General features: G+C 45.4%; 1 protein-coding gene across 1 annotated transcript; it reads left to right on the top strand.

The window, feature by feature from the left end:
- The first annotated feature begins 8,240 nt into the window (after positions 1–8,240).
- Positions 8,241–12,910, top strand: RHOV (ras homolog family member V). Its single transcript, XM_002200192.6, has 3 exons — positions 8,241–8,643; positions 11,966–12,024; positions 12,343–12,910. The coding sequence occupies exons 1-3, from the start codon at positions 8,448–8,450 to the stop codon at positions 12,781–12,783; spliced, it is 696 nt and encodes a 231-aa protein (XP_002200228.1). The 5' UTR covers positions 8,241–8,447; the 3' UTR covers positions 12,784–12,910.
- The last annotated feature ends 358 nt before the right edge of the window (positions 12,911–13,268 follow it).

Genomic DNA, 13,268 nt, shown 5'->3' with positions numbered 1-13,268 from the left:
CAGCAGTGTGCCTTGCTAGAATCAGTCCTGGTTGCCAGAGCAATTCTACTGACTGCAACTAGGAATTATCTGGTTTAAAACACTCTGTAAAAACTCCTGTGTTGTGGCTCTCGTGTAGCACTGGGGGGCAAAATCTTGGCTTTGTCGCTAAAATGGTCATGAAGGCACAGCATAAGAGGATCCAGCATAAGGCGGACCTTATGCTGAACTGTAACTCTGAACTATACTAGACTTGCTGTGCAAGTTTATCCCAGGTTTCTGTGTTGTACCCAGCTTCTGTGTTGCTAGACAGTATTTATAACCTGGAGTTTTCTTATGTTCTGGTGTGCCAGTAACTGTTATTTACAATTTTACCCTCTAGCTTAAACTAGCAGAATTTATAACAACAGCATTAACAAAAAGACTAGTTTCTTACACAACCCTTTGGGTTTCATCCTGTATAAAATGAATAGAGATGTATATGTATACAATAAGTTTGCTATACACCATACTGTAACTATACTATATATTGCGTATTAGATACAAGCTTCACTTTCTGGAAGCAATGGAGAAATGTCTCTCAGGGTACAGGACAGCTTGCAACATGGAGGGAACCATTACAAGACACAAGAGTTCTTCCCAAACTTAGTTTACACATCAGGTGGCAGTAAGGCACCACAAGTAGCAGTTGCATGCAGTTGGCTTCTCACAAACAAAGTTACACCTCCTTTTTCTCTGCTCTTACTGGACACCGCACCTCAAAAACTAGGGCTGTGGTCTGCATCACTCAGCCTCAGGCCTTCTCCCCAGGCTGAGCCAGACATGCAGGTCCCACGCTAGCTGGGTTCCTGGAGGCTCCCATGGCACGCCTCCACACGGTCACCTCTGCCTCTTTGCTAAAAACAGAACATGGCTTTTGCTGACCTAGCCTGCCTGCAAGCACCAGTCCCAGCCTCTGCTGTTTACCCTCTTTATGTGGCAGCTCTGAGCCAAAATAGCAAAACCACATTCATTTGCTGTCTTATCATCCTGATCTTCATAAGCAACAACTGTTCTCCTTCAGCATCTCAAAAGGCACAAACAAATTACATTAGGTTTAGGGTAATGAGGTAGGAAGGGACTTCTTGGACTATCAGATCCATTCTCCCACTCTTGTAGATACCACATCATATAGTCCTTTCTCTAGTCCTGTCAAGCTCTGTCTGATAGTGTGGGTATTTTTTCCCCTGACTGCTCTAGCTCATACCTGTTCCAAACACTCCCATGATTTTGAGCTGTGATTTCCAGTCTAACATAAGCTGTGGCTAGTCGGAATCCTTTTGTTCTTGTTCAAATGCTGTCCTTTAGTATACAGGACATTATTGCAGTTTCATTTCCTCTGCAAAAAGCATCACCAATCATAGCCTTCATTCGGATGTACCAAATCCAGGATTTATCAAACCAAGAAGTTCTTGACTTCTCTTAAAAAGAGGAGATGATTAGTTCCTTGGAGCATCCTACAATTCTCTACATTGTTTGCAGCTTCAGCTCATGTTTATGTCACAGGGGTGAGCACAGTTGACCCCTCATTTGAGATGAGGTCTCCCCCTGTTGTTTTCAGCAATGATGCTTCTACTTTTCCTTTTTGTAGTCGTATTTTTTGGAGTAGAAAACGAAAGGGTTATTTGGTAAGGGGGAAATAAACTGTCTTGAAATATATCTGGGTATTAGGGTAAATTGACATTTGTGCGCAAACTTCTCAGTGTGCAGCTCTGTGGGCTGTTTCCACTCAAAGCCTAAATCAGGCCATATTTTATAATGAGTCTAGAAATGGAAGAGGTCAGGTCTAGAAATGGAAGAGGTTTTTGTTCTCATTGTCTCAGATATTATTGCCTGTTAGGGCTCATACCTCATGAGAAACTTGTGTCTGATTTTAATGTGGTTACATTGGAAGCCAGATTTTCACCTTATTTGGAAGTAAAACATCAGCCTAAAGCCAAGCCCACAAGCCTGCTCCATCCATCTGCAGTATCATCTGCTGTGATTATTTAATTTACAAACATGTGCAATAATTATATCCCAGTGCTACATTCACAGATTTGGTATTCTGAAAAGAAGGGAAGAGCAAGGGTTGCAGATGAAAGATTTATCAGCTCTTTGATTCACCAGAAATGTGTGGAGAATCAGATGATTATATTTTGTGTGTAGCAGTGGTGTAAATCTATAAGAGGAACTGTGTGAGAGAATTTAGGAGATTTTGGTGATATGTTTGGATTGGAAACCTAAATCCTTGTCTTGCTTTGGTATGGCTGTGTTCACAGCAGCAATTTGCAGTAATTTTGACTTAAGCAGTTAGCATTTTCTTCAAGCTGTGGACACAGCTATCAACATCTAGGTTTTGCATGGCATGCTATTCTCTTCAAATGCCTAGAGGAGCAGGTAATTCTAGATAACTACACTGACAAATATATAATGTGTCCAAGGTTCAGACTCCCAGCCGATTAACCCTGTCTAAATTTGGGCTTCCTCAATGCTGTCATTCCTGACTGCCCTGTCCAACTCCTGCTAGGTGTACAATAGTGGGTATATGATTGCAGAGTGAGACAGTTCATTGCCCTGCAGCAGATAACTCTGTGATCCATGATCTAAGCATGGATGCTGGTGCAGAGAAGAGGGCAGGAAGATGTGGTTGTGGAAAAAAGTAAGGTCAGAATCTAGTGACGCAACTGAAATTTGAATTAAACCCTGGACTTCCTCACAAATTTCCACTACAGACGGTACTGGTCATCACTCCACCTCACCGTATATAGAATATTCCTTCACAGTGATCAGCATAAAAAAATACCCTATATTCTTAAAAGCCATAGGCAAATAGGTGCAACTCCCGAAATGCACCAGCCTTCATAAGATACCAACAAAGGTTAAACATACGTCCAGGCTATGAGACACCCCTGCAACTGCTTTGAGGAGAGTGCTGCAGATAGCTGTGTCCCTCACTCAATCAAGAGACCTTGTCCCAAGAGAAGGGACAGTGTTTCTGAGTGACCTTTTGAATGCTGTATACTAATTTAATGCAGTAAACAGGATTACAGTGGCTGTGTACCCTGGGTATCACAGTTACCCATGAGAACCTGAACTAGAACCTATGCAGGGAACCATACAACAATTAGAATTTACTCTGGAAGAGATCAAAGCTCAAAATCTTGCCAGAGCCTGCCTTCTAACCATTAACCAACCTCCCAAGCTCTTCAAACCCATTGTCAGAAACAGACTCCTGCAGACCAGTAAACCCTGGGTGGAACTGTATCATGCCCGAGCAGCAATTGCAGACCTGTAGACCACGGTTCCCCTGACACTTTGTTTTCTCACAAGTGAACTACCAATGACTATTGATGCTACATGTGCATCCCAGAGCAGGCTGCCCTTTGTAAACCCACCGAGTGCCCCCATGGAAACCCTAGTGTGTAACCGATCTGTCCTAGAGTGTGAAAAAAGCAGGATTGGAACATGCTTTTGCAGTGAGAAAATCTTTTTCCCATCACCAGCACCCTGTGGCTAATCCTTCAGTTTTGATCCTCAAGGGAGATCCATAAATGATAAGCCTGAGAACTGAAACTGATAACTTGGCAGAGACAGTAATCTTACAGCATTTTATGGTTTTCCAATCCCTCTTAAACACAGCCCTTCACTGTTTAGTGTTATCTTCCTACCTTTCCTTGTTTCACAGGGGGAATATGAACTTTATCACCTTTCTATTTATTGCTAATTCCCTCACCCATTCCTGTTAAACGTTAGCACCTCTTTTTGGTGTAAAGTGTCCGACTGAGTGACATAATTAAATTAAGCTCAGACCATTGTCTTCCAACCTGTCTTTAGTCTGAAAGTTGCTGTTTCTCTTTCAGATTTAAAGAAAGTCTTTGAACGCCTTAAACTTTGTCTGTTCTTTCACATTCATCAGTTGATTCATTAACATATATACTTTCTCCAGCAGATGGCAACACACTTCTAAATTATTCACAGCATGTCTGAGAGGTTGGACTAGTTCCTAAGCTAGTCAGATCGGAGATGAAGTTGAGTTTGAGAATGGGACTTCGTGCAATACGGTGCTTGTCTCCCTTTGGAACGTTCAAGAAAATATTTTTGAAGCTAGTGCCATTGTTATTTCATTTAAATTTATTATTCTTTAATCTGAAAAAGTAGTATAATATTGTTGTGGCTCATTGCCTCCACGTTTAACAACAGTGGCAGTGAACAGATGAACCAGAACCTCTCTGTGCATCTCCCCGGCATTGCCTTTATTTCCAAAGAGCAGTGAAGTAGTTCAGAGGCCAGGATAGTGGGAGCTATATTCCAACATTGTTTCTCTCTCCTTTCTTTTTCCCCCAAAGGCGTTTCGAAAGCACACATCTCCAGTTCACACCAGAAGTATCCATTAGCTGCTGTAGAATTGTAAAACATTTTTATTGCTGGAGACTCAGGAACTATGGAATTTCTATCAATCAAAATCTCTAATACAGGAAAGTAAGTACTAGAATAATTCTTCCTTGGATTTCTCCTGTCGTAATTTTTCTAGGAATAGGTACAGCCTAATGTTTTACTGACTTTGTGTTGTGTCTGTTTCTGCCTCTGCGAAGTGGATAGAAAATGATACAAAGAAGCATTTGACATCATTTCCTGGAGGTTACAGTAACTAGACAAGACACACCTCAAGGGAAAACCAGGCTCGGGTTCTTGTCTTCACCCTTTTGTCTGTCACTCCTTTTAAGTGGTAATTACAGTTAGCTTGATTTTTCCCAGGCAGGAAGCACACTCAGGTGCATGACAAACGCTGGGTGACTCAGAACTGAGTTTGCAATTACGAATTCGAGCAGCTGGGCAGCGGCTGTACCTCGATTTCTTCAGTGTCTCTTGACATCACGGGATCCAGTTTGCTCTGGCACCTGCGCTCCAGTTTAGCCCCACTCTCAGTGTAGGTCCCCACCCACCTGCCCTGTGTGTGATGGCATTGTCACCTGTTCTCACGCTGCCCGCATTTTTCATTGTTTAGGTTGCTCTTGTGCAGCACTGTGAACAGACTCAGAAATGGGATCCCAAGGCACTATTTGCTAAGGAGCCATATTGACATATGCAGCCCACTTGTACAAATGCAGGTAATGCTGAAGGCTGGGTTTGCTCACTACCATGTAAGGAGGGGCTGATATTTTTTTTTCCCCCTTTCTCTTGGTGAGAAGGGAATGCTATTTTTAAAACTGCCACCTCCCATAACATGCAATGCATTTTCTGAGGCAACATGAGTAATTTGCTAGGCTTTGCAAAAATGAGAATGGCGTCCACTCTGTGAGTTTCGGACAAGACTGGGGAGCAGAATATGCTGACATTCTGCCAAGAAGAATATCAGAACAATGTTGTCAGAGGAACAATGTCAAAGGACAATTTTGTCAAATGAACAGAGTACCAAGTTGTTGGAGGTCAAATATTGCTCAGGAGCCACTGAAAGTCAGGACCACTATCTGCTAAAAGGCTCAGTGTCACCATTTCCCCATATTATAACACTGCACTTCAGTTTTTGTTTGGAATAGTTTGAGCTGATCTGTAGTTTCATCCCCACAAAGGACAAGCCTGTGTGTCCTCCTCATCCAAATTGGCTTATGTACTGCTCTTGATTTGGTCCATAGGTGGTCCTGCCACAACAGCAGTGAGAAAAATTACTATAATTAAAAGAAATGTGCAGACCAGGAAGTGTCTTCCTCTAAATAACCAGGTTTTTTAATAACAGGACTTTGTACAGATGCATAAAGTTTGTTTGGTGGTGACAGTCATACACTGCCTGAATATAGAAATCTATTTCCACTGTAAATCACTTTAATGGAGCAGCTTTTCTGTGCAGCCTAGATAGTGCAGCCTAGCTGAGTAATTGCTAAACACTAACAGAGCCTGAAATCTGTATTTGATCCCCCTGGAAAGAGTTTGATCTTTTGCACTTAGTTCCTGGTGGATAGGAATTCACATAATGAGAAATACCATCATAATTTGTACTAATTATAATTCCTGGGAGTGAGGCCAAATACAGCCTTGCAGACTGTGTATTTCCCACTCAGACACAACTGATTTTGGCAGAGGAGTACGTCAGGCAAGCAGCATGCAGTGGGGCTCTCCTAAGTACCTGCTACCTACACAGGCAGAGCAGACAGTCACCAGAACTGTTGGTTCAGCAGCTCAGGGAATGGGACAGACTTTCAGTGCAGAAAAGTCATAACTGTGCAAAATATCTGACTGCTCTCTGCATTGTGAAACTAAACCTGCATCCACTGTTAGCTGTCAGGACCAAGGCAAGATCTGAGAAACTAATCCATGGGAACGGCCCTGTTTGTTTGCTTAATCACTTTGTTTAAACATAGATTAAAAATCACTTAAGCTCATTGACAAATTAAGTGTGTGTCAACCAATGGTTGTCAGAAACTGCAGGGAAAATGAAGCGTGGTCCCAGAAGGAAGAGATTTTAAGTAAGGAATAAGAGAAAAAGGGCTGGATGCATGGAGTGGGGAAGCAGTGTATCTTCTTAAGGGAGATACATTCCTAACTAAACAGCAAATAGGGAACTTGAACTGTCAACTTCTCTTCATCTCTTGTCCCTGCCAACAGTGAATAATTTGGTGAATAATTCCTCATTTACATTCATTTCTTCTGATTAAATGGAAATGTCATAGTTCACAGAAAGTCAGCCAGAGTCTGAAATGCACTGGGAAAGCTTTGTAAGATCCTTGCTTACTGTGCTGCCTGTCCCAGCTGCAATGTAGCGTGTCCTTGCTGGTCCCATTGGAGGCACTGCCACTCCTCACACACCTGTGGAGTATGGCCTGCCCCAGTGCATTTTGCCTTTTCTGGAGCAGTTCAGCTGTCACCTGGCTCTGAACTAGCACTGAAGAGCCTGGCACTGGAAAAAGCCAGTCTAATGCAAGCCAGTCCCTTGAGATAGCAGCTACTTGCTGTAGCAAGACTACCTGGCACATGTTTTAGCAGCAGCCTAGTTTCTAATACCATCCCCATTTTTTGTAGCTGTAGAAATTTAAGGCTGTGCTATGTGTAAAAATACATAAGGGGTTGATTTAAACAAACTGTTAGAGAAAACTGCAGAGGAAAAGCCTTCTTGCATTTCCCAGGAAGGTTGTTGGCTGTCTCCAGAGTGATTCAGTGGACACAGTTTGTCCACTGAACCTGAAGAGTTGTAGTGCTTATGACTTTCTGCCAGCCATAGGGAAAAGCACTCTAGATTGTGCCTGACTTAAAGATTTCTTCTTAAGTGCAACATTAGTGTAGGTGGAACATCTTTGTATCTTCTCAGCATGGATGCAAACTACAGCAAGACAAACTCATGAACTGCTGATCAGCAGCTGCTTGAAGCACAGAGCTGCCTAGTGCAGACAGATCTGCCTTGCTGAGAGGACCGTGAAGGACATCATGGTAACTAAATGAGTGTTGTTCATTGACAGCCTGAGTTTAGCTCCTCCATTAGGAAGCAGCTCCACCTTCGAAGCTAATGTTGCAATATTGGGTATTGCAGGAATTAATACTTTCCCTCCAGTGTTTCCAGTCACTTGGAGGTGCTACACTGGCGTGCAATGATGGCTGAGATAGTGTGGCTGTATCTCTCCTTTTAAGTGGTGTGTTCCCACTCCTCTGTTTAGTCATACTTCTTTAGAAGGTGAGCTCCTCGGGGCAGGGATGGAGCCGTCTTCTTAGGTCTTCTTAGCTGCCAAGGGCACAGTGTGGCGTGTGAGCTACCAGAGGTGAATATGAAAAACAGGCAGCAGACTGGGAACTCCTGCACTTGTCCATGCAGCTGGGAAAATACACTTTATGGCTTTTGCCAGCAGGTAGCAACAGCTTGGCTGAGTCCCAGCAACCCAGTAATGGCAATCATTTATTAACAGATGTGATGACTTTTGGCCATTTGTTTTATATTGTCCTTCACAATATTGACCAGCACTGTTGGTTTTACTTCTGTCCTGATTTCATGGCAGAAATCACAGATGTCCCAAATGGCACCGTGGAGCTGCTTTGAAAGATCAAAAAAGAAGCAGGGGCGACTTGGATGGAGCGCGGCTTTCCCATGTGTGCGCGGTTCAGAGCCGAAATTCCGAGAGCAGGCGCAGCTGGGGGGCAGCGCGGAGGATGGGGTGCAGCAGCGGGACCCTCGCCCGCGGGACGGCGGCGGGAAGAGGCGGCCGGGCCGGGCCGGGCAGAGCAGGGCTGGGCCCGGCCACCTCCCGGCGGGGCGGGACAGGGCGGGACTAGGGAAATAGGAGCTGGTTTTGTGCGCAGGGCGGCAGGTGTAGTGATGAAGAGCGAAGCTCGGCGGGCTGGAGAGGGTGGCCCTGCACGGTAGCCCCGACAGCAGCCCGCTCTCAGGAGCATGGCAGCGGCCCCGCCGCGCAGCTCCCCGCGCTGAGCCCTGTCGAGTCCGCCGTGCCACCGTCAGTGCCATTGCCATGCCTCCCCAGGAGCTCCTGGATTACGCGCCCGCGCTACGGAGACACAGCCCGCCCCGGGGCAGCGGTCCGGAGCTGGGGATCAAGTGCGTGCTGGTGGGCGATGGTGCCGTGGGCAAGACCAGCCTGGTGGTCAGCTACACCACCAACGGGTATCCCGACGAGTACCAGCCCACCGCCCTCGACACCTTCTCCGGTAGGTGCCCGCCCGGGCTGCGCGGGGCGTGGGGCGGCCGGGAGGATCCAGTCTGGAGCAGCGGAACCTCGGGACGCGGTGTCGGGAGGAGCGGGGTCCCGGAGCGCTCCTGGGGCCGCGGCTGCCCGTGCGGGGCTGCGCACCGGCGGCTCTGCGGGCGGCGCAGCCTGCGGGCACACAGCCCGAGGAGATTTCTCCGAGGTTTTGGGAGGTTCAGCAGGTGGAGGTCCTCCGTTCTGCAGCTGTGTCGAGCTGATTTGCAAGTTCTATGAACTTGGGCATCTTCCAGTTTTGTGGTGTTGTCATGACTAAATAGAGGGGGCTTCGTTTTTTGGTGTATTTTTTTTTTAATTGTTTGTGGTGGTATCAGCTTCGTAACGCTGTGATTTTAGCTTCAACTGATACTCAGGAAAACCATCATTTTCCCTTCATGTCTGGTGAAGTTAGCATTGAACATAGGTTGTCAAAAAGCTGACGAGCTTTATAAGTCTGGCTAGAATTGCAAGCTGATGAGCTCTCATTAGTTTCCACTTTTGTAAATGCTATCTTTGTTCTTCTACACTCCTCTTCCTCTGGGCTCAAATTTCTAATATAAACCCCAGGAGAATACAAAGCCCTTTGAAAGACTTCTTATCTTCATTTGATATGAAGAAACACAGCACTACTTGACAATGTAGTTTGGTAGATTAGAGATGTACTCAAGTCAGACCAGGAATGAGACATCTAATGTGTTTTAGGTGTACTTTGAGGGAGTATTTTGTTTGAATGTACCCCCTCAGTTGCTCACTCTGAGAGCTGTTGATTTACCTTGACTTTCTCCAAGCTATTCCACTGTCACTTGAAGGAACTGGCCTGGGAACACACTGATGTTCATGGTCTAGAAGCCCTTTGTGCACAGATGTAAAGAATCATGAGTCCTCCAAGGGAAAGGTTACTGCTCTCTCTGCTCTCTATGCATCAATGTGTATAGATTAGACTAAGAGATTACTGTAATTATTAGACTGTACATTTCTGGAAGGGCAAATCCATAATAAAATGGTCGAGAAAGGTGAAGGCACGATGAGTGCAGAGACACCCTGATTAACAGCAGGTAATCTGAAGATAGCTACACATGGGTTTAGTTCCAGTCTGGATGTCCCAGTACTGAGTCTGACTTCAGAGGTTCACAGGATTTGTAACTGATAGAAATCAAAAACATTAAAGATGTGTCTTGTGAAGTTCACTTTCTGCTTATTGGGAGGAAATGGAAGAACAGACAAGTTTCCCTTTCCACTCCTACTCTTACCCTGGATAAGCCTGAAGAAAGTCCCTTCCTGGAGTCAAATATTTTGCTTCTGGATCCAGCTCAGAAATTTCAACCCAACTCCTTCCACTTTTGGGGAATACCTGCCGTTGAAACAGCCAGCATAACTCAGCAGTTTAAATTCTAACCTTAATCCTGGTCACAGGACTGTGATGCCAATAACAAGATAGGAGAAGGTGTTGCATTATCAGGGGGATGTCTCTGGGACAGTGACCCAGCCAGATACAGATGTAGTCTGGCTTCTACCTCCTGCCGGGTGTTGCTGCCAGGTAGAGCAGCCTTGAGTGATTGAGTGAAATACGTACCCGGTGACCTTTCTCCACCAGGCTATCCTGTTCTGCCAGCCCCTTCGCTATTGTACTATGATCCATCCTCATCCTGAGGGTGTGGACCTTGTGAGGGCAGTATTTGGAGGGCTGTTGCAGAGTTGCTAACGTAGCTCAAGCTAGCAACAGATGGGATGAAACTTTGTGCAAACGCTGGAGCAGTAGGTAATATATGTGGTAAGTTTCTTCTGAAGATGGCAAGACATTTCAGAGATGCTAATTCCTTCTCTCAATGCACTTGTGAGACGAGAAAAGCAGATACTAGAAAGTCAAATGCCTGCTGCCTTGAAGATCAAGTCAGGATCTTGCAGGTTCTTTGATGAGGAGCAGGTTTCTCTTCCTCCTCTGGGGCAAAGATATGGTAACAGCCCAACTGTTTCCCAGTCACACGGAAGCAATGGCTTTCAGCTATGCCACGAGGAGGAGTGGCACTGTGGTGGACGCACCCACCCCTTCATTTTTCTTCCAGTCTTGGTCTCCCACCAAACTTCTTCTTTTTGTCTGTGTCTCCCTTTTTTTTTACCCCAGACTGCTTTCAGGGAGCAGTGCTGTCCTTCAAAAGCTAATGTTAAACTCTCTTGTTTCTGTCACTTCTCACCTGACAAATTACTTCAAGAATCACTAACAATTGATCCTGCTTCTGGTTGGGAGATTTTTTGTTTGTTTGTGGATTTTGAGGGGCTTTTTGGTTTTTTTGTTGTGTGTTTTTTTTTTTTTTTTTTTAACAAAAAGGACAATAAAGCCTCCTACCTGCACAAAGCAGTGGAGTTTTGCTAACTCATGTCAAGTGCCAGCCATTGTCAACCTTAGCCATGATGTCTGCCTCCATTCACCCAAGCACAGCTCCATCCACCTTGTCAGGACTTACAAGTGATTTCCAGCTCCACAACCCCTTTTCCCCTCTTCTCAGTTCCTAGCCTAATCTCTGTTGTGTCCATGCACTTAAACATCTAACAGTTTCATTCCTGATTGCCATCAGAGGTCCTGCCAGCCCTCAGTCTGAGTCAGCTGATACCACATGAAGGCATACTGTGATTAGGGTGTGAAACGGGAGCAAACCTTACATGTGTAACTCAGCAGTTTTTCAGTGTGTGGATAGTCTCTGAAAGGGGTTTCACTCATCACTATTTCCTTAATAGCTTCTTCATTACAAAGGTGGGTTTTTCCTTAGCTAGGACACTCATGTAACATTTGTTTTTAAGGCCAAATATCTGGTCTGGATGGGAAAAATCTCCAATAACTTGTTTGACGGAGATTGCTTTGAATTTGCTTGGCCAAGAAGATAGGAGGAAATTGCCAAAGTTCTCTGGTTTTATTCTTATCCTTTTTCTTGGGTAGTGGAAGAAGAACAAATGGTTCACAGGGAACTGTTTGGCTAAGGGCTCTTCTTGTCTAGAGGAGCAGCTGTCCAGTAACATGGAACCATTCTTTCAAAATTATGGAGACAAGCAGAGAATACCTGAAAGCTAACAAAAACAGGTCTGCTGCAGTTCTCTTAATGTTTCCAGTGCAAGCTTCAACAGTCTTGGTGAGGTTTGGGAGGATGCTCAGCTAGGAGGAGGAGATGTGAGTGACTTCACTGAGTCTGTTCAGCAGGGTATGAACCAAAGTGCTCAGGAAAAGCCTGTATGAGTGTGCATGTGCATACTGGCCAGCTGCTTTAGACTCATCCTTTATTCTCCTTCTGCTACAGTGCAGGTCCTTGTGGATGGAGCCCCGGTCCGAATTCAGCTGTGGGACACTGCTGGACAGGTAAGTCCTATCAAAGCAGCTGCCAACTCTGGATCTGTGGGACAGGGATTCTTTTCAGGCTTTGAGGAAGGCAGTGTTTAACTGGGAAGAAAGGAAATGCACTGGTCCAGCCATTTGTTGGTATGGCAGTCACAGACAAGTGAATGACAGATGTCCTCAACTCTGAAACTTTTGTCTGAAATATGGCATGGCCACAAAGTCAGTACAATGCCCTGCCTCTGTTACTATCCTAGTTAACTCGTAGAAAAGCTACTGCAGCATCATAGTGTTAGAAGAGCAGTCCAGTGAAGATTTTTTTTTCCCCTCCCTTTTCTACAGGAGGACTTTGACTGTTTGCGCTCCCTTTGTTACCCTGACACCGACGTCTTCCTTGTCTGCTTCAGTGTGGTAAACCCAAGCTCCTTCCAAAACATTACAGAGAAATGGATCCCTGAGATACGAACTCACAACCCCCGGGCGCCAGTGCTGCTAGTGGGGACACAGGCAGACTTGCGGGACGATGTCAATGTCCTCATCAGCCTGGATCGCTACCATGTGAAGCCCGTGCCCCGGCCCCAGGCAGAAGGTCTAGCTGACAAAATCCGGGCTGAAGCCTACCTGGAATGCTCAGCACTGACCCAAAAGAACCTTAAAGAAGTTTTTGACATGGCCATTGTCAGTGGTGTTGAGCACAAGGCACGTCAGGAAAAGAAGATGACTGCTAAAGGCATCAAGACTCTCTCTAAGTGCCGCTGGAAGAAGTTCTTTTGCTTTGTCTGAAGCTGCTTTGAGGGAGGGGAAATGAAACACCCAATGCCAGTATTGGCTCTGCACCTTCTTGGAGTGACTGCTCCTATGGCCCCAGCAAGGAGGGTATGATAAGCTGCTGGGCTTGGAAACCTGTCTCTTGCTGGGTACAGTATCAGATGCCAAGGAGACATGAACTAGATTTCCATTGTGCTGAGATGTGGAATGGTCCAGGCAGCTGTAATACCTGCTGGACATGTCTGTAGTGTCCCAGACTAATGGGAGCCTTTAGTACATCAAGACTCAGTACCCTAGAACAGGCAGGTTCCTTACATTGTTCAAAATTACCAGTTTTCTGGTTGAATCTCAGTTTCAGAGTTCTGATACGCATAATAAACATGAGGGACTTCTGAAATCAGCCTGTATTTTGGCTGATTTACAGACATGGCAGAGAATAGGGCAGGAGCAGTTACATGCAACTGCAATGTGGTCAGGCATGGCGTGCAGAGTTTGTAACA

Source organism: Taeniopygia guttata, chromosome 5, assembly GCF_048771995.1.
Source record: "Taeniopygia guttata chromosome 5, bTaeGut7.mat, whole genome shotgun sequence".
Classification (NCBI taxonomy): domain Eukaryota; kingdom Metazoa; phylum Chordata; class Aves; order Passeriformes; family Estrildidae; genus Taeniopygia; species Taeniopygia guttata.
Note: the sequence above shows the minus strand (reverse complement) of the source record. Positions and strands in the feature narration are given on the sequence as shown.

What these genes read in the sequence shown, in the direction of transcription:
- RHOV (XM_002200192.6), top strand. Translation starts at nt 8,448, where the DNA reads ATGCCTCCCCAGGAGCTCCTGGATTACGCGCCCGCGCTACGGAGACAC. An exon ending in CGCCCTCGACACCTTCTCCG is followed by an intron (nt 8,644 to 11,965) that starts GTAGGTGCCCGC and finishes CTTCTGCTACAG; the next exon opens with TGCAGGTCCTTGTGGATGGA. An exon ending in TGTGGGACACTGCTGGACAG is followed by an intron (nt 12,025 to 12,342) that starts GTAAGTCCTATC and finishes CCTTTTCTACAG; the next exon opens with GAGGACTTTGACTGTTTGCG.